The sequence below is a fragment of the Pelobates fuscus genome, chromosome 1, assembly GCF_036172605.1.
Source record: "Pelobates fuscus isolate aPelFus1 chromosome 1, aPelFus1.pri, whole genome shotgun sequence".
Classification (NCBI taxonomy): Eukaryota; Metazoa; Chordata; class Amphibia; order Anura; family Pelobatidae; genus Pelobates; species Pelobates fuscus.
Genome location: NC_086317.1, coordinates 84,759,908 through 84,786,338, shown reverse-complemented (window position 1 = coordinate 84,786,338; position 26,431 = coordinate 84,759,908). Strand labels below are relative to the sequence as shown.

At 45.3% G+C, this 26,431-nt stretch overlaps 1 protein-coding gene across 1 annotated transcript in view; it reads right to left on the bottom strand.

The window, feature by feature from the left end:
- Positions 1–26,431, bottom strand: part of LOC134604410 (solute carrier family 13 member 2-like) — a 78,108-nt gene that overhangs the window by 24,143 nt on the left and 27,534 nt on the right. Inside the window, exon 2 of the mRNA XM_063449954.1 lies at positions 6,638–6,766. Coding sequence (XP_063306024.1) covers positions 6,638–6,766 — 129 coding nt within the window. The remainder of the gene's footprint in view (positions 1–6,637; positions 6,767–26,431) is intronic.

Here is a 26,431-nt window from a genome sequence, read left to right as displayed (position 1 = left end):
ACTCAGGCACTAGCGGCAAGCAAAACACCATACAAATGGGGTACACCTCGCTGCCTACTCATTACCCAGGAAACGGGAATGGTGAAAGTCCGGGAGGCCTCTGAAATAACGAGCATCCTGCTCCAAATGGGAGTAACCGCAACAGCCGCTGAGACCGCAACCCAGTCGACACCGACATCCTGGGACCCAGAGAGGGTCACGCCATTCATACCAGCGGCCCACAGAGGGAGTCCTGCAACTAAGCCGGTGCGCTGAAGACGCTGAAGACCTCCCAGCGGTTTACAAACCGCACAGGACTTAACAGTTTTTGCTTTATGTTTCTAGTTATTATAACCTATAGCTCACACATAGAGGAACACACTCCAGACTAGCATACACCCCCCTGGGGGGCAGACTACAGGCTACACTAGGCCCTTCCAAGCAACCTTCTCTGACATGCATCCTCAATTTCAAAGGGCATAAGAAGCAACACTTTACTTTTACTACACTCATCCCCGTACTAACTATACTACTACAAAATATATAAAATGTGCTACCCTACAGTCGCAATGTTACCTGTTATGTTCATTAACATATCTTTTATTGCTGTTGTGGCGAGATATGCCGTACTGTTATAACTGCACGTCAAAAATAAAGAATTTAAAAAAAAAAGAGAGAGAGATGTGCTTGTAACATGCAGAGCAGTTTTGGGGTCTTTCACTGCATTTTCTCTGTCCGTGTCTCCCAGATTCTTTAAATTTACTTACATGTTGTAATGGAGGTCACACAAAAAAACTAACTAGTTTTAAAATGGGAATTCTTTGGTATTTTGTATTGTACTTATGCTCTTATGTGTTTATTTCAATGTTACACCTTTACAGCAAAATGAATCATCTAAACAAGTTAATATCTTCCAGATGCTTCTAAAATGACCAACATTTATACACAAAGTTTGAGGGAAGAGCACATAGCAAAAATGACTAACATTTATACACAAAGCTTGAGGGAACAGCACATAGCATTTACATTAAATTAACTCTCTAGGCACAATAACCACTTCATCTGATTGAAGTGGTTATGGTGGCTTTAACTCTTTAGGCACAATAACCACTTCATCTGATTAAAGTGGTGATGTTGGCTGTAGTCCCCTGGTACTGTCCTATGGTTTAGTGTAAAACCATTTTCAACTGGACTGACAGTAAAAGGGTCCCTTGGGGCCCATGGCTCAGCCTCCCACTGGGTGCAGGCTTAAAACAAATTGTAAATCGGCATTAGTCATACCAACTCATTCAACCAATTGGCGTGCAGCAAGAGCTATTAGTCTGCTGCCCATTGTTGCTCAGTCTAACGAAGAAACATTAACCTAAGCTGCAGAGAGGGACCTGGCTGCATACACCAAGGGACCCTCAATCAATGGTTATAGCACTTACAGTTTCCCTTACAGCTCTCTCAAAGTGGCAGAATATATTATTAGATACTTAATGTACATTTAGTCAATAGTATTGCCATGGTAGGCTTGACTTGTTGGAAAATCAAAAACGTGTCCGATAAAAAAATGCACAGTTTGTTTTGTCTGTGTTATTCATTTGTATACATCTATAAATCTTCTATATCTTTTGTGTTTGCTAATCCCTTATATTTATCTTTTTTTTTTATGCCATTGAAACATGCTCATTTAGGTTATTTCTTCATTTTCTATTTCTCTATTAGGTAAATTTAAAGCATTACCAAATTTACTCAGATAATCACTGCATCTTGCTATTAGAATAGCTTCAGTAATTCTTGAAATGCTGTCCTACAGTCCTGTAATCTGTGCAAAGGGTTTTAATACTATTCTTCAACACTAAGAGTCTCTAGTTCTTTGTATATCTTCTTAGCACTCTGTATGTCAAAAATCCCCATAATGGTCAAATGATGCTTAAATCATGTATTTAGGAAGTTTGGTTGATTTGATTTTGGAATTCATGAAATCAGTTTTTAATTTGTTTAGCAAAATGTTGGGTAAAATTCTAATCCTCAATACAGAAACGGGGTATACATGTTTCTACATGTTCCATTATACGGCTTCCTCATATGGTCTATGGTCAGAAGATTGGTGGATGCCATTGAATTCTTTATTGCTTTTGGAAATTAGTTGAGAAAATGGAAAGCCATAATAAATGTTCTCTCCTATTACGTTCTTTGGTGAACTTAGAGATTTCCATAAAACCAACATGAAAGTTGCAAGAGAAGCTAAGCATCATTTCACCTAGGGAGCAAATATTCGTATAAGGTTGGCAAACAAAAAACGTTCACACAAGGATAAAGAACCCCAAAATAACCATTTGGGAGGCTGTCATATCTAGGAGGAATTGAAATTTTGGGTTTGGGTTTCCCACATTAGTAGGGAACAATTGGAACTTGCCTCAAACTGGGTTTTCTACCTTTTTTTTTTTTTTTTTAGATCAACCTAGATAACTAGGACAGTAACTACTAGTCAGGCCTTAAAAGTCATATGCAACTGCAAGCCTGGAGAGTCCATGGGCAAACTCAGCACGGGTGAATTTCTTATTTTGACCTCGATTTATAAACTTTCCAAATGATTTAATACTGTTAAAAAAAACTTTCCAATTGATTTGTCTACAGTAATCAGCATTAAAGTATACAGGATTTTTTGTAGATAAATCATTTGGAATTTTTTGTTACTAATCTGTAGGTTAGCTGAGCTGCTATAGAAATTGTGACAGATTGCCTGGCACCCCGACCGGGTACCTCCGTCAATCGCTGCTTCTTAACACTTGCGAGCACCATGCACTGGAACACCATAACCACCGTAAACCCCACAAACCGCCACAGCATGGTTGGGGTCTCGCTGTCCTCCACCCACCCTGGACCCAAGACCAGGATCCAGTTTCCAGTGGGTAGACCTCTCCTAGGCCAAGAGCAATCATTGTGATCCAAGGGAGTATAGTGATTATAGCAATCCCCAGAGTGAATATAGCTCTCCAATGCCCCAAACATGAGCCTAGACTTCATGAAGGGTAAAACGAATCTCAGTTTAATGGTAGCCACAACTGGATTTTTATGACAGTCCCCATGCCAGGAGCACTCCCTCCTGGACCTGAAAGTAAACCACAGTAGAAATAAATACACAATCACATTGGTTCTCAGGTGCAGGACACTCCCATACAAAATAGGTCAATCCCTCCCCTATACCTGGGAGATAATTGAGTCAAGCACTATACTAAACTCAATTATCTCCAAATACAAAAAACACACATATTTACAAATCCCCCCAAATACCTTAAAACATACAAAACCCCCACAAAAGTTACATCCCATGATAGCCCTGATCTGGGTGACCAACATAAAAAATCCAAAAATCACCCAGATCAGTTCAGATGTTCAGGAATTTCCATGAAGTCTTATTTTTAATGGAAGTCCAGCGGTGTTCATGAGTTTCCGTGTCTGATTTTAGTTCCATGAGATTCATGCCCAAACACCGCTGCCTGAATTCATGCAAACAAGATGGCCGCCACCTTATAGTTGTCCATAGGAATTGCGGCCACCCAGACGAATAATTAGAACACTGCGGTGAGAAGTGTTCCAAGGTGTTAATAGGTGTTAACAAGCTCCCGGGTGGTCCCTGGTATGTGCGGTTGTTCGGTAGTCGAACGGGACTGTTAGAATAGGAGGGGAATGCAATCTACCGAACAGAATTGCAAAAAGGCACGAACAAGGTATTTTATGAGCCTTTTCACATGGCCCACAGTCCTGAGGCAGGAGGCTGGCAAAGAGGCCACTCCAAGAACACGTGACGAGGCTCAGTTCGTCTCAGAAATAATTAAGCAGGCCAAAGCGAATGGACGCACACACGGGGAGCTCCGAGCGGTAAACGGAGAAAAAGAACAGAAATATCCCCCCCCACCCCCACCCCCCCGGGACCCCAATAGACGGGCAACATTCCCTGGATGTCATGGGGAAAAAGGGGAACAAAAAATCACCAAACAAGCCCGCCACAGGACTCACGATAGGGCAGATGTGGAGGCAGGCACGAGGAGCAACAGAAACAAACATGGCGGCCCTGCATGGCGGATACTCTGATTTTTCAGAGGAAATGTCGGAGGAGGAGGAAGAGGGATACACACAGCCTACTACCACACAGCCTTCTCATCCACCACCACAGAAGGCAAAACAACGTGGCAAACAAATAGATGCAGAGCCGATCACCACAGCGGTCTTGAAGGCACTACTAATGGACTTGAAAAGCAGTATCCACGAGGATATAACGACACTCCGTGCAGACCTGAAAGGCCTGACAGGCTGCATCTCCAAACTGGAGGGCTCCTTACACTCTCAGGCCCAGGAAGTCACTGCACTACAACATACTGTACAAGACCTGACACAGCAAAACCAACAATATGAACACCGCCTCGCGGCGCTTGAGGACGCCAGGCGCGGCTCCAACATCAAGATCAGGGGAATCCAGGAGGACATCCCAGAGGCCGAACTACCTAAACTTCTGGGGCGCCTGATACCAGCAATTATGCCACCCAGACAGGCCACAACAATTACCCCAGTAGAGGAGTTCCGTATACCTAAACCAGCAAGCGCACCAAGCAAGGCCACAAGGGATGTCATCATAACCCTCCGCAACAGAAAAGATAAGGCGACGATCCTGTCCACCCTCCATGGCAGGACCCCCTTCTGTTTCGAGAATATGAACCTCTCGTTTTACACAGACCGCTGGACAGGCGCAAGTCGCTCAAGCCACTCACCACAACGCTCCGGGCCTACAAGATAGACTACCACTGGCGGTCCCCTAGGACACTGGTAGTCCAAAGAGGAGCAAACGTGCACACCATTAAAGATATTCATGACGCCCCAGCCTTCCTGCAGACCCTGAATCTGCCTCAGGACTCCCTGCCCCCGGTGGGGCTGGAAGGCAACAACAACAGCTCCCCAAATCGCACCCACACCTGGGACCCAGACCTAACCGTCCCATTCATCCCCCGAAGTTCCGCGCCGGACGCATATGCGACAATCACGACCTAGAAGCGAGAAGGTACCCACACGCCTGAGTCTTCACCCCGCAGCACGATGCCGGTAAGGACAAGACACACAAACATGGACGCCACCACCCGTAAACCACCAACAACTGGACAGCTGCCATGCTGCCTCATGCCAGGACCAGAACAGCCAGGAAGAACACTGGAGACCCGACAGCACAGATTCTGGTCTCCTGATACCAACAAGGACTACTACTGCTACCGGACAACCCTGCTCCCCTACCCCTACAGTGTTGGATGAGCAGGCCCAGGTTAAGACTTTTTTTTTCTCTCTAAGCATGTTTTTAACTTATAATGGCCTCAGCATCAGCGAAGAAATAACTGTGCCTAGCATAGAATCAACCTGTAACTACACCCTGACATATATAATCCAAGCTTTGAATTATCGTTGTTTTAATGCCTAGACCAGGTCAGGTATTGGACTGGTTTATATCTTGATTCTTGACATGTTAACCTTGCTAACTATTGCACTCAACACACCTACCTACTTAACCTGTGATCTACTATCATCCTCATGATAAAACATAAAATGGTGCACATGTAGCATAGGGGACCTAACAATGTTAAGCATTCAGCATCTTCTCTAAAGTGGCAGCTAATCATTTGCACTTAACCACATGTCACACACAATATGTCGTCTAGCTGACACACCCTCACTGCTCATGCCTGCAACCAACCTACCTCATGCTTTTATGCCACTTAACGCCCCTGACAATCTCTCCGGTTACACACAGGGCAACTGACATACCCACCATAGCGGCACCCATACAACTGCTCAGCCTTAGGGGCATCACTATACTAGTAGGCTTAAACACACAGAGCACCATACCAGGACGTCATTGTTGCCCCGCAAGGCATCAGCTGACGGCAGAACTACTTAAGACCCTGGGGACTCTCTTTGTTTACTTTCTCAACGCCCATTTCTGTTTTACTTTTTTATGTTTATGCCAGCCTTGCGGTCACCTGCGAACTGGATCACCTATTAGACCATCACAGTCAGTAATTTACATCCCTGAAGCAAATCACCTGTGAATTCACTGCATTGTATAACCTACAGCTATGTTTGAACCACAACATTGATAATCCAATACTATGACACCCCTACCACTCTGTGTCTCTCCCCTGACCCTCCTTTCCTGTTAGGTTCCTCTTGATCCTTATCTGCAGCGAGCATCCAAGCAGTTGTAAATACGGCATACGTATACCTGATTGACCTCCTCAGGAATGTAAAGTCATGTAGTTAACATAATTGTAAACGTGACCAAACTCCTCAGAAGCTTGTCTAGCTTAGCAGGCCTAAACCAACCCAATGATATTATGTAGTTAGTTACTCTCATGTTTTCCTAAAAGAAAAAAGTGCTGTTCAATCTGCCACACTTTAAAATTCCAAAATGTTGTGAAAAAGCCTGTAGCAGCTGTTGTGGCTCTACAAGCCTATTGTTACCTCATGCACAATAAAAATAAAGAATTAAAAATAATAATAATAATAATTAAGCAATAAGCAGGTTCGTAAGTTGATGAGACACAACTATTAATAAATAAATCTGATGTTTACTAATATTTTCAAGCTCCTGGGTAAGTCCTTTTCTTTATTTCTCATGAGTGCTTACCGCGGTTGAGTCCATGATGCCCATCATAGGAAAGAGCAGCACCGGAAACAGGGCAGTGACCGCCAAGGGGAGGGCTTCAGTGCACCAGAATAATGCCATAAGAATGATGACAAAGCCACAGCTTGCTTCCTGTGAACATGAACAAAAAACAATGATTTAGAGAGTATTTTTAGGGATAGACAACAATGAAGGATATTTACTACAGACCTTCACTTACACTGATACTGGCTTTGTTTTGTTTGTTTCAGTTATCACAGTGAGAGCACGCAAGCGTCCATAGGAAAGCATTGTAAATGCTTTCCTATGCGACCGGCTGAATGCGCGCGGGGGCGGAATGGAGGAGGATCGGAGGCAGAGATCTCCCCGCCCAGCGCTTGAAAAAGGTACGTTTTACCCCTTTTCCCCTTTCCAGAGCCGGGCGGGATGGGGACCCTGAGGGTGGGGGCACCCTCAGGGCACTATAGTGCCAGGAAAACGAGTATGTTTTCCTGGCACTATAGTGGTCCTTTAACCCCTTAAGGACACATGACATGTGTGACATGTCATGATTCCATTTTCTTCTAGAAATTTGGTCCTTAAGGGGTTAAATAAAAAAGCATTGCTAATCTGTCTAGTGATCACTTAAACTCCCAGATATCAATGAAAGAGGAGGCGTAGAAAAAGGGACAACTAACCCCTCCTATATTATTATTAATATATAAAGTATATATTAATAATAATAATAATAATAATATTGGAGGGGCTCGTTGATATCTGGGCATCTAAGTGATAGACAGATCAGTAATGCCTTTTTAAAAAAATATTATTTTTCACTGACCATGTATTTTACTAGTACTAGTTACACATTATAAGGTTACTTTCTGTTTTACATTTTTACTAAATTCTAGTTATACTGATGAGATGCTCAATGCACAATGCTCAATGCACAAGAATACAAGAATATAAAGCATTGTGGAATAAGTCATTGTAAACATATTGATGCATGGTGATGGCAAACAAACAAAACAAAACACTTGCCATTTAGATTCATCCTGTTATCTCCAGACCAGGCAAGTTTAAAAAATGTGAAGGGTGAAGGGTGGCTTGGTCCAGGACACAATTCGCTTTGCACCCAACCAATTAAAACTCATGCTGACTATAAGATATGCATGCCTGGCATGACAAATAATCATTGCTGCCAATCAGAACTGCCCATTCATTGAGCCCTGCAGAAGCACTTTCATATGGACTAAAATGCTCTGAATTTCATCCCAGTGTGAATGTGTTTCAATACATCCAGCACTGTAGAACAGTCCTCCTGGTTACAAAGCCAATGGTGATTCACTCAATGGAACCAAAGTACAATTGCACATATCCCATAATCCCTTGCTGTACATGATTTTATAGGAAAGCTAATTCTTCCAAAGCTACAGATTTGAGAAATACATTTAGGGATCTTTTCCAGCGCAATGTGAGCATCTTATTTTATTTATATATGCCTCCATTTAATTCATTATAATCATCATCAAAAAATATTCTGTTCTCCATGGGATGAGGGATCCCCCCTGCAGCGGAGCTGATAAACCACCTCCAGAGAAGGGACTCACCTTTTTTGTGTCCTAGGGACCAAGCCCTGAGATGACATAACACAAATGGTCTGCTGAAATTATTCACGTATTATATTTGCTTTTTACCTTAATTACTGTCTATATATTTTAGTTATAGATCTGTAAAGTAACACGGAACACTGGACCATATAACAATGCAATAGACTACCCATTTCAGCTCTTAAAGTCAATAGGCTATTCGTGCCACAGTGCCCCCACGGGCAAAAGTTCCAAGTTAGTCCCTATTGCTTACTTAATAGCCAAACTGCTGCATTATAGGGTGAATATTAACATGCATACAATTTAACTCAGACAATACTATGCTTATTGGTTTACGCACATCTTACGTTAACTCTCTGCCAGTCGGCGAAGTTGCTCAAAGAACGAGTCTGCATATATGTATACTAGTTTATTTGAAACGCTAAAATGCTCCTAAAGGAACTGAAGTACCCTGTCAATTGCCCGCACAATAAGCTTTTAATGTCGCCGCTCCATTATCATTTATTTAAACGACACAACGACAGAAGGAATACGCTGTCCATTGTGGGTTCCCTAACTAGTCAGGCGGTTGCACTACATGACATATATTAATATACACATAGAACTGGCCAAGCTCATAGAGCCACATATATAGGTTATCAGTCCTGAAGACCAAAAGTTCATTTCATGGCAAGCTAGTTTGGTGATTAATAGGCCGCTGCTATAACGCTGACTGGACTTATCATTGCATCAAGACGCCTGGCTAATGCAATACCTTTACCAAATGTGATTATCGTAACACACGCCTGAGTGGATATACGAGCCTATACGAAGCACATATGGTTGTTCTGAGTTAGTATTTTTCTTTATATCTCCCACTAAGGCATATCTGAGTCCAGACCCATAAACCGCTGTTATAAGGTAAATGACCACGAAGCTTAACAATCACGTGAAGCCAACCTGGTGTGTTGCATTAGCTCAGTATTTGCAGTTTATGCAGTAGTGCGTATAAGTGTATCCCTGCAAAGTTCAAGTACGCCTATATGTTTTGATCAATACGCCTCTGCGCAGGCGATAATCTGCATTTATTCCTATATGCTAACATTTAAGCCTCTATGTAGGCGACTGTTCACTTTAATGAATGTTATAAATTAATGCTTATTGCGCATTTAAGCAAGTATTGCACTTGTTGACAGGGCCGGACTGGGAAAAAAAATGAGGCCCAGGCATTTTTCAATCAGAGCGGCCCCCTTAAGAAGGGGGCAGGGCCAGAGAGGGTGTGTTTTGTCATCACTAATGACAAGCACGACCCCTCTCAAAGTGAGCATGTTGGTTCAATGCGCAGAGCCGCGCTGAAGAGCTCTGGCATTAGAAAAAGGCTCTGAATTTGCTGTGTTTGCTTTTAAATTGTCTCTGGTGTCTCCACAAGTGGGATACCAGAGGACAAAAGGGCCAGGAAAGTGTATGGTGCATGTGTTTGGAGCCTGCTTGAGGGATTGCGTGTGTGTAGAGTCAGGGCCGGTGCAAAGATTTTTGGCTACACAGGCAAAGATTAATTTTGCCGCCCCCCCACCCCCCACACACACACACACAAATAAGATGTATCTTTAGCGGTGTCCCGTATCCAGCCTTTTGAAATCCCCATTTAGTGTATTGTATATATTAGTGTGTCTTACACCCCCTTGTATGTCTCTTACAACCCCCATGTGTATCTCCGCCACCCCCCCCCCCCCCAGCCCCTCTGTGTGTCTTTCTTTCCCACAGCCCTTTTCTGTGGGTCTCTCCCCTGTTTTTTGTGTGTCCCTCTTCCCCTCAGGGCCCTTTGTGTAACTTTTCCCTCCCAAGCCATATAGACATCGATATATAGCTAGACACACATACAGGCACATAGTCACAGAAATATGCAGGCACACAATCAAACAAACACAGTCATACAGGCACACAGTCATACAATCAACACATACAGGTACACAGACATACAGTCATACAGACACACACATAAAGATAAATAAAGACACAGTTATACAAACACAGACATGAAGATGCAGGCATACAGAGACATACAGAACAAAGCATACATATACACACAGGCATGCAGGGAGATATATACACAGAACAAGGCATACAGAGACATATGGATACGGTCATACAGAGACATACAGACACAGGCATACAGTGACATACAGACACATTCAGAAACACACGGACACAGTCATATAGAGACATACAGACACAGACATACATACACTTTCATACACAGACAGACATAGTCATACAGAGACATGCAGACACAGGTATACAGAGCAGGGGCAGATCCAGAACCTAATCTTGGGTGGGGGGGCTGTAAGTGAGTTTTAGTGGTGTAATAGGGGCTCTAATTGAGGAGTTAGGGGCTGTGGTAGGGGGACAGGGGCTGTAGTTGAGAGTTAGGGGCTGTAATTGAGTAGTTAGGGGCTGTAGTAGGGGGACAGGGGCTGTAGTTGAGAGTTAGGGGCTGTAATTGGGGGCTTAGTAAATGTAGTGGGGAATTGGGGCTGTAGTAGGGGGTTAGGGACTGAAGTAGGTTGATGGCTGCAAGTGGGAACAGGGGCTGTAGTGTGGGGGATATGGGCAGCAATTGGGGGAGAGGGGCTGTAGTGGGGGTAAGGACTGTAGTGAGGGAATAGGGGCTGTACTGGAGTTATGGCATGTAAAAGGGAGTGGAAGGGATGTGAAGTAAGGGAGTTAGGGGCTGTAGAAGGGAGTATAGGGGCTGTGGTGGGAGCAAAGGGGCAATGTGGTTGGAAACGGGCAGTAGAGGGGGACACAGGGGCAGTATGGTGTTGGCACAGGCTGTAACGAGGGACATTGAGGCAATAAAGTGGTGTCACAGGAACAGTATGGTGGGGTTAAATGGGAAGTAGAGGGGAGGACGGGGGGAACAGGGGCTGTATAGGGGGTAGGGGAAGTAGAGGGGGAGACAGGGGCAGTAGAGGCGTGTGAAAGGGGGGCAGAGGCAGAGGCAGGGGCAGGGTCTGTAGAGGGAAATAGAGGAGGCACAGGGGATAAAGAGGGGGTCACAGAAGCAATAGAGGGGGACATGGGCAGTATAGTGGGGACAGGGGCTGTAGAGGGGGGGCATGGGCTGTAGAGGGGGCAAATGGGCAGTATGGTGAGGTAGAGGCTTTAGAGGAAAATAGAGGGGCTGTAGACAGGGCAGGGGCTGTAGATGGAATTAGAGGGACTGTAGAGGGGCAGTATGGTGGGGCAGTGGTTATGGAGGGAAATAGAGGTGCTGTAGAGTGGCACATGGGGCAGTAGAGGAGGACAGGATCAGTATGGTGGGGGCAGGGGCTATAGAGATGCTGTAGAGGGGCACATGGGGCAGTATGGTGGGGGCAGGCGCTATAGAGGGACGTAGAGGGGGCATGGGCAGAATGGTGGGGGCAGGGGCTATAGAGGGAAGTAGAAGTGCTGGAGAGGGGCATGTGGGGCAGTAGAGGGGGGCTGGGGCAGTATGGAGGGGACAGAGGCTATAGAGGGGCTGTTAAGGAGCAGGGGTAGTATGGTGGGGCAGGGGCTGTAGAGGGGGCAGGGTTAGTATGGTGGGGCAGGGGCTATAGAGGGGGCAGGGGCTATAGAGGGGGCAGGGGCATAGAGGGGCTGTAGAGGGGGCAGGGGTAGTATGGTGGGGCAGGGGCTATGGAGGGGGCAGGGGCAGTATAGTGTGGGCAGACGCATAGAGGGGCTGTAGAGGGGCAGGGGCAGTATGGTGGGGCAGGGGCTATAGAGGGACATAGAAGGGCAGGGGCTATAGAGGGGCTGTAAAGGGGGCAGTATGGTGGGGGCAGGGGCTATAGAGGAAAATAGAAGTGCTGTAGAGGGGCACATGGGGCAGTAGAGGGGGCAGGGGCACTATGGTGGGGGCAGGGGGAGTATAGTGGTGGCAGGGGGAGTATAGTGGGGGCAGGGGCAGTATGGTGGGGGCAGGGGCAGTATAGTGTATAGTGGGGGCAGGGGGAGTATAGTGGGGGCAGGGGCAGTATGGTGGGGGCAGGGGCAGTATAGTTTATAGTGGGGGCAGGGGGAGTATAGTGGGGGCAAGGGGAGTATAGTGGGGGCAGGGGCAGTATGGTGGGGCAGGGGCAGTATAGTGTATAGTGGGGGCAGGGGTAGTATGGTGGGGGCAGGGGCAGTATAGTGTATAGTGGGGGCAGGGGGAGTATAGTGGGGGCATGGGCAGTATGGTGGGGGCAGGGGCAGTATAGTGTATAGTGGGGGCAGGGGGAGTATAGTGGGGCAGGGGGAGTATAGTGGGGCAGGGGGAGTATAGTGGGGCAGGGGGAGTATAGTGGGGGCAGGGGCAGTATGGTGGGGGCAGGGGCAGTATAGTGTATAGTGGGGGCAGGGGTAGAATGGTGGGAGCAGGGGTAGTATAGTGGGGGCAGGGGCAGTAGAGAGGGGCTGCAAAAAAACAAAAAAAGTTTTGATTTAAAAAAATAAAATAAACAAACATACTAAAAGTTCTTCCCCTCCCAGAGGCTTACCTTGGGCCAGGGAGGGGAGAACCATACCCCTAGTGGTCGGCTGGGACGGGCTACACTGGAGGCTGGAGCTGCAGTCAGGACCGCTGGGGAGTCTGGGAGCAGTAGAAGTCCCGCACCCTTCTGACATCATCAGAGGAGGGCGGCAGACTTCACTGCCCTGCTCCTGCTGTGTGCTGGCTGCAGGGAGAGCGAGGTGAGATTTAAAATCCGATTCTCCAGCCAGAGGCAGGGGATTCAGATTTTTGCGCCCCCCTCCTCTGGCGCCCTAAGGCGGCCGCTTGTGCTGCCTTATGGACGCGCCGGCCCTGTGTAGAGTGTGGTGTGGTATTGTGTAAATAGGTCTATTTCCTTTGTGTTTGTGGTGTAATATGTGTGGCTAGGGGCTGTAGAGAGTGTGTGTATAGGAGGCATAGTGTTATTGGGGATGTAGCGAGTGTGTGTATACGGGCTGTAGTGTGTGTGTGTATAGGTGACGTAGTGTGTGTAGGGGTTGTAGAGAGGGTGTGTTTAGAGAATGTTGTATGTGTTTGCTGACAAGGAATGCAGTGTGTGTGTGTGTGTGTGTGTAGGATTTCTAGTGTGTAAAGGACCCAGAGTGTGAATAGGAGATTGTGTGTGTGTGTATAGAGGATTAAGAGTGCATATAGGGTAAGGGATCTAGCGTGTATCTGGAGCATAATGTGTGTAGTGGTGCAGTGTGAGGGGTGCTGTAGTGTATATATATATATATATATATATATATATATATATAAATATTTGGACGTATTGTATGTGTGAGGGGCGCAGTGTGTGTGTATGTAAGAGGGGTGCTGTGTGTGAGGGTGTTTTTATCTGCCGTCACATTCTAGGTTTCTAATTTTCTTTGTTAACTCACTGAGGGTTATTTTATATATATATATATATATATGTGTGGGAGTGTGCTGTGTGTGTGAGCGAGGGTGCTGTGTGTCTGAGGGTGCTCTGTGTGTGTCTGAGGGTGTGCTGTGTGTGTATGAGGGTGCTGTGTGTGTGTCTGAGGGTGCTGTGTGTGTGTGTCTGGGTGCGCTGTGTGTGTCTGGGGGTGCTGTGTGTGTCTGGGGGTGCTGTGTGCCTCTGGGTGCTGTGTGCATCTGGGTGCTGTGTGCATCTGGGTGCTGTGTGCATCTGGGTGCTGTGTGCGTCTGGGGGTGCTGTGTGCGTCTGGGTGCTGTGTGTGTGTCTGGGTGCTGTGTGCGTCTCGCAAAGTCTATGTACATCCAATTTACTTTATTGCTTGTTTATTCTGACTTATATGCCTCTGCGCAGGCTACCATATATTATTTTTACCGATTCATAAAATGTCTGCCTACGCTTTTTTGTGACTCTAATAAACATATTAAATATATATATATATATATATATATATATATATATTCTGTTTCTGTTAGAAAAATAACTTTTCAAATGATTTATCTACAGAATCTTACTTCTGTAGATAAATAATTTCAAAAGTTTTGTTTTTTAACAGAATGGAATAATTTCTGATGTTAAACAAATTAAATCAAGGCCATCATTTGTAGAGTATCCAATATTTGAAAACGTATTAATGTTACAAAAATGTATTTTTTGCTAATGTCTATTTTAATGTTTTTTGTTTTTTTCCAGTTCACGTGTTATTAATCTTTTTGTACTCAACAGAAACTATATGGGGGTACAGAATAAGACAAGGGGAAGACACACAGTTGTGCTCAAAAGTTTGCATACCCTTGGAGAATTGGTAATGAATGTACCATTTTTAAAGAAAACGTGAGTGAGCAGGCAAAACACATTTATTTTATCTATTATGGGATTCATATTCAACTGTAGGTTATAACAGAATGGCACAATCATAAAACAAAACATCAAAACAACAACGAAAAAAATTAAATGACCCCTGTTCAAAAGTCCCTTAGTTCTTAATATTGTTTATTGCCCCCTTTGGCGTCAATGACAGCGTGCAGTCTTTTGGAATAGTTGTCTACGAGGCCCATAATTCTTGCCGATGGTATAACTGCCCATTTGTCTTGGCAAAATGCCTCCAGGACATGCAAAGTCTTTGGGTGTTTTGCATAAACTGCACGTTTGAGATCTCCCCAGAGTGGCTTGATTATATTAAGGTCAGGAGACTGTGATGGTCACTCCAGAGCCTTCACATTTTTCTGCTGTAACCATATGAGGGTCAACTTGGTCTTGTGCTTAGGGTCATTATCAAGCTCAAAAGTCCAAGAGCAAATTGTCTGCCAGTATTTTCTGATAACATGCTGCATTCATCTTGCATCAATTTTCACAAGATTCCCCATGCCTTTAGAGCTTACACACCAACAAAATATCAGTGAGCCACCGCAATTGTTCACAGTGGGGATGGTATTCTTTTCACTATAGACCTTGTTGACCCCTTTCCAAACATAGCACCTATGGTTTTGACAATAAAGATCTATTTTAGTCTCATCACTCATTACAATGTACCAGAAGCGAGTAGGGGCATGTCTGGTAAACAGTGAGCAGCCTGTGGCTGATCACTGTTAAAAAAAGATAAAAATAAAAAAATAGGGTCCTCCCCCCGGCCCCCACCCCTGAGCGGTAAGTGGGGGCTCTAAATACTAAAAAGGGGGGGCCTAATGTCCTCCCCCTGGCCCCCACCCCTGAGCGGCGGGTGGGGGCCCTACAGTAAAATAAGGGGGGGTCCTAATGTCCTCCCCCCTGGCCCCCACCCCTGAGCGGTGGGTGGGGGCCCTAAATACTAATAAGTGGGGGACCTAATGTCCTCCCCCCTGGCCCCCACCCCTGAGTGGCGGGTGGGGGCCTTAAATTGGAATAAGGGGGAGGGACCTAATATCCTATGCCCTGGCCCCCACCCCTGAGATTGGGTGGGGGCCCTAAATACTAATAAGGGGGGGGGACCTAATGTCCTCTCCCCTGGCCCCCACCCCTGAGCGGCGGGTGGGGGCCCTAGATTGGAATAAGGGGGAAGGCCTAATGTCCTCCCCCTGGCCCCAGCCCTGAGCGGCGGGTGGGCCCTAAATACTAATAGGGGGACCTAATATCCTCCCCCCCTGAGCGGCGGGTGGGGGCCCTAAATACTAATAAATGGGGGGACCTAATGTCCTCCCCCTGGTCCCCACCCCTGAATGGCGGGTGGGGCCCCTAAATTTTAATAAGGGGGGGACCTAATGTCCTCCCCCCTGGCCCCCACCCCTGAGCGGCAGGTGGGGCTCTAAATTGGAATGGGGGGGACCTAATGTCCTCCCCCTGGTCCCCACCCCTGAGCGGCGGGTGGGGGCCCTAAATACTAATAAGGGGGGGACCTAATATCCTCCCCCCTGGCCCCCATCCTTGAGCGGCGGGTGGTGGCCCTAAATACCAATGGGGGGACCTATTGTGCCCCACCTGGCTGACAACCGGGAGCGGCGGGTGGGACCTAAATACTAATAAGGGGGGGACCTAAGGTCCTCCCTCCTGGCCCCCACCCCTGAGCAGTGGGTGGGGGCCCTTAATACTAATAAGGGGGGGACCAAATGTCCTGGCCCCCACCCTTGAGCGGCGGGTGGTGGCCCTAAATACCAATGGGGGGGACCTACTGTCCTCCCCCCCGGCCCCCACACCTGAGTGGCGGGTGGGGGCCCTAAACAAAAAATGTCCCCCCAGGTGTCTAGGGGTATGTATAAACCTAGTTTGTAAAACAAAAATGTGTATTTTGTGTTTCCTTTTAAATTAGTATTTTTAGGTTAAGTTCAGAAAGTAGTTTTACCGCTATCATCTCTTTGACTACTGCAATCCGCTTCTCAGTAGTCTTACGCCTTCCCAGCTGGCCACCTTTCATTAGCTTCTTATGCCAAAATGGGGATGGGGAATAATACTACAATTAATGTATAAATATTTGTTTTAATTGTATTTTTCCATTAAAAACATACCTCACAACCGTTCAAATGGACACATCCATTTTAGGCAATGTGGACAGGTATGGGTTATTCCAGGGCAATTTATGTGATTTATCGACCTATGATAACTACGTCTGCAACTGTGCAATGCAATTTATAAGGAGACCAAAGTCTTATTTACACAGGCTAATTTATAGACACAATTATTGAAGTTTAAAAGACATTAGACTGTGAGTTTTATTACTGTAATATACCAATACATGCGGAAGTACCGGAGTCCTTAGAAAATTAGAAGAGAAAAGAGAGACAGAAGGATTTGAGCCCTAATAAAAACTATATAGCAAAAGTAGGTTGCAGGAGCCGCAAACACTCCAAGCGGCCAAAGGTGCTCCGGAACAGGACCAGCAATCCGAACATGACAAGGCAACGAAACAAATTCACAGGCACTCCAATTGTGAAAGCCGCAGGCAGATTTATTGTCACAAAATGCTCATTTTGTGACAATAAATCTGCCTGCGGCTTTCACAATTGGAGTGCTAATAAAAACCATGTCATAAATCGGGACACATAGGAGTTGTATAAGAAGCTGTTTTTATTATGTACTGATGCAAGCAAAACAATGATATCAATGTTTATTTTATTATCAATGAAACTGTCTTTGTTTACCACATCAACAGCCACAAGGTCACACAAGCTGTTTCTTTATGTTCTAAATAGGTTGTAATACATTCCACACAGAAATCACAGAATTAGGCATGTAGACCACATTTTTATTTTTTTATTTTTTTTGCAGTGCATATAAATGTTACAAGCAGGCTTGAGGTGCCCCGAAAGCAGGGCTGCCATCAGAAATGTTGGGGCCCCTGACAAAGCACAAGGTCTGGGCCCCCCCTCCCCCGCCCCCTCCATCCCGGGCCCGCCCACGCCCACGCCCTACCTAGTCTGCTGACAATGATGCGGGACTGAATGTGGTGTGTATAGTGGAAGTGAATTAGAATGTGTGTAATGGATGTAGTGTTTGTGTGTATTAGATACTGTTTGTGCAGTGAATGCAGAGTGTGTGTTTGTGTAGCGGATGCAGTGTGTATAGTGAACGCAGAGTGTGTTTGAGTAGTGGATGTAGTGTGTGTACAGTGATGTAGTGTGTGTTTGTGTAGTGGATGTAGTGTTTGTATGTACTAGATGAAATGTGTTTAGTGGATGCAGTGTCTGTAGTGGATGTAGTGTGTGTATTAGACGCAGTGTCTGTGTATAGTGAATGCAGAGTGTTTCAATTTGTGGTGGATGTAGTGTGTGTACTGTGAATACAGGATGTTTGTGTAGTGGATGCTGTGTGCACAGTTGATGCAGAGTGTATGTTAGTGTAGTGAATGCAGAGTGTGTGCATAGTTTAGTGAATGCAGAGTGTGTGTTAGTGTGTAATAAATGCAGAGTGTGTGTTAGGGTGTAGTGAATGCAGAGTGTGTCATTGTAATGAATGTAGTGTGTGTGTAAATTTGTAGTGAATGCAGAGTGTGTGTTAATGTGTAGTGAATGCAGAGAGTGTGCTAATGCGTAGTGAATGCAGAGAGTGTGTTAGTGTAGTGAATGCAGAAAGTGTGTTAGTGTAGTGAATGCAGAAAGTGTGTTAGTGTAGTGAATGCAGAAAGTGTGTTAGTGTAGTGAATGCAGAAAGTGTGTTAGTGTAGTGAATGCAGAGAGTGTGTTAATGTGTAGTGAATGCAGAGAGTGTGTTAGTGTGTAGCGGATGCAGAGTTTGTGTTAGTGTAGTGAATGCAGAGAGTGTGTTAGTGTGTAGCGGATGCAGAGTGTGTGTTAGTGTAGTGAATGCAGAGTGTTAATGTGTAGTGAATGCAGAGAGTGTGTTAGTGTGTAGCGGATGCAGAGTGTGTGTTAGTGTAGTGAATGCAGAGTGTGTTAATGTGTAGCGAATGCAGAGTGTGTGTCAGTATAGTGGATGCAGTGAGTGTGTTAGTGTGTAGTGTATGCAGAGTGCATGTTGTATTAGTGAATGCAGTGTGTGTATTGTATTAGTGTATGCAGTGTGTTTGTTGTGTTAGTGTATGCAGTATGTATGTATGTTGTGTTAGTGTATGCAGTATGTATGTATGTTGTGTTAGTGTATGCAGTATGTATGTTGTGTTAGTGTATGCAGTGTGTGTTGTGTCAGTGTATGCAGAGTGTGTTGTGTCAGTGTATGCAGAGTGTGTTGTGTCAGTGTATGCAGAGTGTGTTGTGTCAGTGTATGCAGAGTGTGTTGGTGTATGCAGAGTGTGTTGGTGTATGCAGAGTGTGTTGTGTTGGTGTATGCATAGTGTGTTGTGTTGGTGTATGCATAGTGTTTTGTGTCAGTGTATGCATAGTGTTTTGTGTCAGTGTATGCAGAGTGTGTGTTGTGTTAGTGCATGCAGTGTGTGTTGTGTTAGTGTATGCAGAATGTGTTGTGTCAGTGTATGCAGAGTGTGTGTGTTGTGTTAGTGTATGTAGTGTGTGTGTGTGTTGTGTCAGTGTATGCAGTGTGTGTGCTGTGTCAGTGTATGTAGTGTGTGTGTGTTGTGTCAGTGTATGCAGTGTGTGTGTGTGTGTTGTGTCGTGTCAGTGTATGCAGTGTGTGTGTGTGTGTGTGTGTTGTGTCAGTGTATGCAGTGTGTGTGTGTGTGTGTGTGTGTTGTGTCAGTGTATGCAGTGTGTGTGTGTGTGTGTGTGTGTGTTGTGTCAGTGTATGCAGTGTGTGTGTGTGTGTGTGTTGTGTCAGTGTATGCAGTGTGTGTGTGTGTGTGTGTTGTGTCAGTGTATGCAGTGTGTGTGTGTGTTGTGTCAGTGTATGCAGTGTGTGTGTGTAAATGTGCTGGGGTGTGGGGGAAGGGGGGGGCATTTTAACATAATAAAAAAAAAAAAAAATTAAATTGTTTCTCCCCCCTCCCTGCTTACCTGTGTCTAGGGAGGGGGGAGATTCCATCCCTGGTGGTCCGGTGGCATGGTGGGGCCCCCCGGCTTCCCAGTTACCGCAGAGGGGGCCCAGGCAGCACACAGCCTCTTCTCTTCTCTCCTCCAATAACTCTCGCGAGACCCGCGGAGCGTTGCCATGGCAACCGGGTCTCGCGAGAGTTATTAGCAGAAACGAGAAGAAGAGAAGCTGTGTGCTGCCTGGGCCCCCTCTGCGGTAACTGGGAAGCCGGGGGCCCGGGGCTGCACACATAGATAGCGATATTCGCTATCTATGTGTGCAGAGAGGGAAAGTGGGGCCCAGGACTGCCAGAGCAGTCCGGGCCCCCCAGGGCCGCCGGGCCCGTGACAACTGTCACGGTTGTCACCCCCTGATGGCGGCCCTGCCCGAAAGCAGTCCTCAGGCAGTTCCCTCGCTGAACATGCGGGGTATACGATAAACAAGCACAATTTTATGGTATATTCAAGCTTAGGTAGTTAGATCAGTATAGCTTTGCCTTTAACCCCTTAAGGACACATGACGTGTCTGACACGTCATGATTCCCTTTTATTCCAGAAGTTTGGTCCTTAAGGGGTTAAGTGAAGGTATATAACACAAACAGGCTATGTCAATGCGCATTCTAGTCTAGCAATAGCACACATATTTTAACATTACTAATGTGTCTCTTTTAAGAGTATGGTTATCGCTCGGTTTAGGAAGTCACACTTAACCCACGGTAATGCAATAGATAAGACAAATGGGAACACAAAGATTTAAGAAAAACAGGCTGGTATTAGACGCTAAAAGTAGTGCACAGAATCACACGTTAGGCTGCCAAATGTCATATATTATATGAAAGTGTCTCCATCTAGTGTGGGTCTGTGGGAAGATTGAACTGGCCAGGCCAGTGCTAACCCGTGTTTTGCGTTACGGTCTGGAGCTCCGAGAGAGAGTCACCAAAAGCCTCAGGATGTATTGCCTCTGGAAAGTGTGTCCGAGTAGCGGAGCACCAGAGACCCGGGATGGTATGTGAGCAGCTGCCCCTTTCAGCCCACTCCTTTTGCTGGGATGCACTTAGAGTCCGCCGATGGGCCTTGGAGTGCCGCAGCTGTACGGTTGCAGGTGTGGGTGTCCCTCCAGCCCCGGGCCAGTAAGAAGACCTGCATCTCAATGCCACTAACTTGGTTCCTCTTAGAGTCCGAGTTACCTCCACTTATGGGAGCGCTGGGGGGCCTGATGGTCTGCCGCCATTTGCGGCGCCAGCACCTCCGCGGGTGTGGATGATGCTTCCGGGTCCGAACCCGTGTGGCCTTCGGCCCGGGAGGGCCGCGAAGAGTGAGGGTGGTCGCTGATACAAGCGCTGCGCCCGAGGGTGACACCTTCCTTCCCCGCTGCAGGCGGCCACGCTCGCCCCCGTCAGTAGGGAGTTGCAGTTTAATCTTGGCACTCTCTTCTCGCTCCCGGAGTTTCTCCCAAAAGCAGAGAAAAATTGCCTCCAAGCGCTGCAGGGTGTCTGTTGTCTATTGAGTCGGTAGTCGCCATCTTGAGTCGCATGCGTTGCATGTGCAGCTGAGGACTCGATCCAAGCAGGTTCTCCAGACGCTTTATGGTAGACCGGGATAACCCCCACCGGTCCAAAGAGGGGGGGTAGGATGCATGGAGGCTCTGAGAACGGTGGGCCTCAGGAGGGTATTTTGGGTCCCCAGGTGGTGATTAAGGCAAATCGGGTAGCAATGGGTTCGCCCTGGTGTCCCTTTCTTGCTGGTAGCCCTCCAGAAGGCAGACAGGTCAGGTTTTGGGGGTTATTTTCACCTCATGTTTTACAGGAGCTCAGTCCATGCACGTCTGCTCTGTATGGGTGCTAGGCTCTGCCCCCGTATACCACATTTTATGTACATGAAAATATATTTTTAAAGGGGCACTATAGGCACCCAGACCACTACATCTCATGGAAGTGGTCTGGGTGCAATGTCCCTGTCCCTTTAGGTCTGCAAGAGAAATTGCAATATTTATGTCAAACCCCTTCTGTCACTTACCTGGGTCCAGCACTGATGTCCCTCGTCTAGTATAACATTTATGCTTTTTTAGGCCTCAAATCACCAACAGAGGAATTCAATTTTCACCTCTCCCAGCAATTTCCAGGTACTGACTGAATATATACTATTATATTTTACTGTAGCAATATTATAATTTATACCTGTAGTTTACCACTGTAATTTTCTGTACTTGCGGTTTATAATTTTTATTTTCGTATTTCCCCAATATCCTATGTACATATAGCATACCTACCAAGTGTTCCTATTTATGAGGGACAGTCCCTATTTTTGGACCAAACCCCTCTATTGTTGATGTGTCTAAGTGCATAACAGAGCTCTACAACTGTAATGATATTGATGTTACAAAGTTTTGGAGTCCAGTAGCCAGATCAGCAATGTTTTCTGCCAGAGGTAGCCACTCGTTATCCAGGTGGTTGAGCCCCTGAGCCTTGAGTGGCCTTCTGGTCTTAAGCAGAGATGGGAGACTGGAACAGAGAGATGATAATCGTAGTGAGGCAAGCCGAGGTCAGTGGGAAGGAGAAGCAGCAAAGTCAAAACGGTCCAAAATCCGAAACAGGAACAAGCTTGATTAGAGAGTACAGGAACCACAATAATCTGGCAAAGGTACAGAGACAGGAAGTGGCTTTTATAGGCCAAGAACCAGACACATGACCAGACACAGCTGAAGAGACTTGTCACTGATACCAATGCTGTAGAGTCAAGGTTACCAGATCTGAGGTACATTTGTAAAAGGCAGGCTGGTGTAGTGGTAAGGAAGAGGTTTAGCAGCATGTAAACCAGGGTTCGAAACCCAGCAGAGTCAGTTCCTCACAACAACATTGGCATCTTGAGAAATGGGACGCCAGTGGGAGAGGGATAAACATGCTGCAATTGCATCATTGGCTCCACCCAAAGGAGACAGACCCACCAGAATAACTAGTGAATAACAATGGCACCCCAGTTTGTATGGTTTCTTTCTACTTTACGGCTTGGTGTTGCAATAGAAATACGCCCACACATTTAATCTCTGTGCCTGTTAGTGAATCTAGATGAATATGCATTAACTCAATAACCGTTCAAACCTCATGTTTAATTCCTGCCATGGCTGACTCGGGATTTCAACTATTTGTCTTTGATAAAATAAGATTGAGTAAGGTTTCCTTATCAGTTGCCGACTCAAATAAATCTTTAGTGTGTTCTGTGAGTCCAACTAGGAAAAAAAGCACTATATTAATTGCTGTCATTATTTTTTTTATATCTCCTCTTGACCCTTAATCTATCACATATAAGACCTTTTGCTTTTGTAGTTTAGATTTCCTACAGATCGTGGTTTTGGACATACTGTATCGTGAAAAAAAACAAAAAACAGAATACTGACTGGTGTAGGAAAGGAAATCTTAAAATAATACTTCTACTTGAAACTTATTCATATCTATGTATGTATTTTCTTTTGTTAAAAAGAGGCTAGAAAGAAGTGCTCTAGACATTGTACAGCGCACTTGTGAGACCTCACTTGGAGTATTGTACTGGAGACCGTATCTCCAGAAAGATATTGATACTTTGGAGAGAGTTCAGAGAAGGGCTACAAAACTGGTTCATGGATTTCAGGGAAAAAGGATCTCAACATAGCACGAAGAAAAACTACCACAAGAAGAGGACATGGTCTTAAATTAGAGGGGCAAAGTTTTAAAATAATTTCAGGAAGTATTACTTTACTGAGAGGGTAGTGGACGTATGGAATAGCCTTCCAGGTGATGTGGTAGAGGTTAACACAGTGAAGGAGTTTAAGCATGCGTGAGATAGGCATAAGGCTATCCTAACTAAAAGATAAGGCCAGGGACTAATGAAAGTATTTAGAAAATTGGGCACATTTTATATTTCTATGTTGTATCATATATTTATATATGTTCTTCGGTGTCACATAAAAATATAATGCAATCAGACTTTCCTGATTTTTCTTATAAAAGATGTATTCTTCCTGCATCGCAAATACAAAGTCAGTTCTTATGATGTCATTGATATTAAAATTGTCAACAGCTAATGGTATGTGCTGGGCAATCAGAGTGCCGACACTTTGCCCTGAATGTTCTGTGTCTCATTGTCTCCCTCTTACAAATACAGGGTGGCCCAAACGTAGGTATAAAGCATATGTAATTTTGCATTAAAAGTTCTAAATTCATTTTTCTGCCACACTGATATCCACTATTCTTTTCAACTGCCACACTGATATTTAAATGCCTAAAATGTAACTGCCACTTTGTTTTGTGTCAGTGTGTTTGTGTACCCATCTAATTTGTGATGAATTCCATTGATTCAACTGTATACCTACTTTTGGCCACTCTGTATAATAAATTCTATATAAGCACCATCAAAGTGGGTGTGCAAGCATAACAAGGCAAAGCTATTGATACAATATCCTTGTTGGCAATTCTTATAACCCTATTAGGTCAACCCGTGTTCCATGGACACTCACATATAGAAAAGAGTTTGCAACACGTATTGTCAACTGTTTCTGTCACTCAAAGATCAAAAAAATAGAATATTTTACAACTGGTCATAAAAGAAAAGAGAAAGAATAAGCATATTGATTTAGTAATTAAACTACTTCAGAACGCTTTGAATCTGAAGAACACCATGTACAAATAACAGACCAGAGCAGAACATTCCCTAATATTGCTACACGGCCAAGCAGCATAGGATTTACAAATTACCTTGAAAGACAAGGAGTGTATAATGCAAAGTCCAATTGTCTATCTTTTACACAAATGGCTACAGAAGGGACCTGTGCATTTACAGTAAATGACAATAGCTAAATGTTACTAATTGAGGATTTAATCTAATGTTTTAATAATTGATGACAACTTGCGTTATCATTAGACCACCCAGTAACAAACTGTCCCAAATGCATACAGTTCCAATATTGTCCTTCTCTTGTCCTCCAACGTGGAGTTTTTTTCTTCTGTCCTGTTTCTGGAGTTATCAAAGAAAAGAGCCCAGTGCAGTGGAGTGCGAGCACAAATTGTGTATTTCGTTTTTTAAGCTGCCCTAGGTCCCGCTGTGCTCGCCCCCATCACACCAGTGCTATAGACACTGTCTTAAACACATACACTTAATCAGCCACACTAAATTACAAACACACACACTAACTAAATGACACAAACACATTTGGACAGTAACTAACACACACACACACTAAACTGCACAAACTCTCATCAAATTACAAGACCTTCACACTAAAACACATACATTCACTAAATTACACAAACACTCCCCGACACTAATTATCACATGCACACACACTCAATAAATTACACAAGCACATCCTCACAGTCACATCACATACACCTTGACACTATTTTCCCAATCCACCCCCACACAATATATATTACAAATAATCCCTCCTCTGCTTCAGTTTCTGAGGAGGAGAAGAGGTCTGGTCAGTGTCATCCCTGGTGATAAGAAGGGGTCCTGGAAGGGGAGAACAGTCTGTGGTGTCTAGGGGGAAGCAGAAGAGTGGTGAACATGTTCTTTACTGCTCCCTTTAACGTTATGCTGGCTGACAGAGGATCCCAAGGTTTGTAGTCTAATTCTGTCATTCAGCACCTGCAACCCATTCAAAGAGTATACCACAGCGGCAGGCATAGATACCAGGCGGCACATTAAATATTTAATGATGCATGATGGAATTATTCAGTCATGGTTGGCCTTTCCTTAAGGTCCCGTAACAGAATTATTCCGACATGCAGTATTTTACAAGCAGGGATTTAAATCCCCACAGGCTGTCATGTGGTGTGAGCAGGGTTAAATCCAGCAAGGCATACATCACTTTAAATGGGAATTTAAGTTCCTATAGCCAGTAATGTGGTGTGAGCAGGGTTAAAGCCATGCTCACACCTTGAGATCCAGTTAGTAATCAATACCTGGGGGCTGGAGCTGATTGATGATCTGTATGCAGCAATGAAATTCAGCTCTCCATACAGCTCTTTAAATGCACCAAGAACAACGTGGCTGAACTACCAAGCTCAGTTACGGTGATTATCTGTGAGCTGCTTGCTTGAGAGAGACCCCCAGGATCTGAAGAGATCCTGTAGTGGTCATGTTACCAAGAAACAAACTCATTTCGAAAGTAGTGTGTGGCCAACTCATAGATTTTAGTCCAAAATGTGCAATGCATTCTCAGTCTTTGTCCTCCGGGAGGCATAACCACCTAGCAAAGCTAGTGGGTATGCGGCAGCCTCCCGGAGTCAAATGCCAGAGCTGAAAAGGCTCGCGCTGTGCATCTGCACAGCAACAGCCTTTCAGCCAATCAGGTAATCAGGAGAGCTGTGCTGAGTGCGGGAATCCTGATTACCTCAAGTTTTTAAAATGGCATCATTGATGGAGGACTCTATTTCTGTGTCTGCCACAGATTTAGTGGATGCCTCTCTTAAAGGCAGCCCCATCAATGTTAGAAAGCTCCTTAAGAGAGCTTTCCTTGCCAGGGATCTATCCTCTTCATCATCTGAGGAGGATTTGGTCCCAGTTTTAAATAAAAAGCATAAAGGAAGACAGCAGGTCTCTTCCGCCAGTTCCTCGTCTGAGGAAAACTTCTCCGCTTCTCCTTCCCCTCATACTCGTTTGAGTAAGCAAAAAATTAAGGGGACAGGACCCCAAAAAAGGAATAGCGTGTTTCCCTCGTTTGAGCACCAGAAACACCTTCCAGAGGAAAAGGGCAAATCTCGTTGGAGGTTAGATAGTCCCTCTCCTTCCTCTTCTAGAGCGTTCGCTCACTCTTCCTCCCAAAGCCGTCCCAGTTCCAGATACTGCTCTCCAGAAATAGACTGGGAATCCGACGAAGTGGTTCGTTCAGCAGCTTCCACTGAGTGA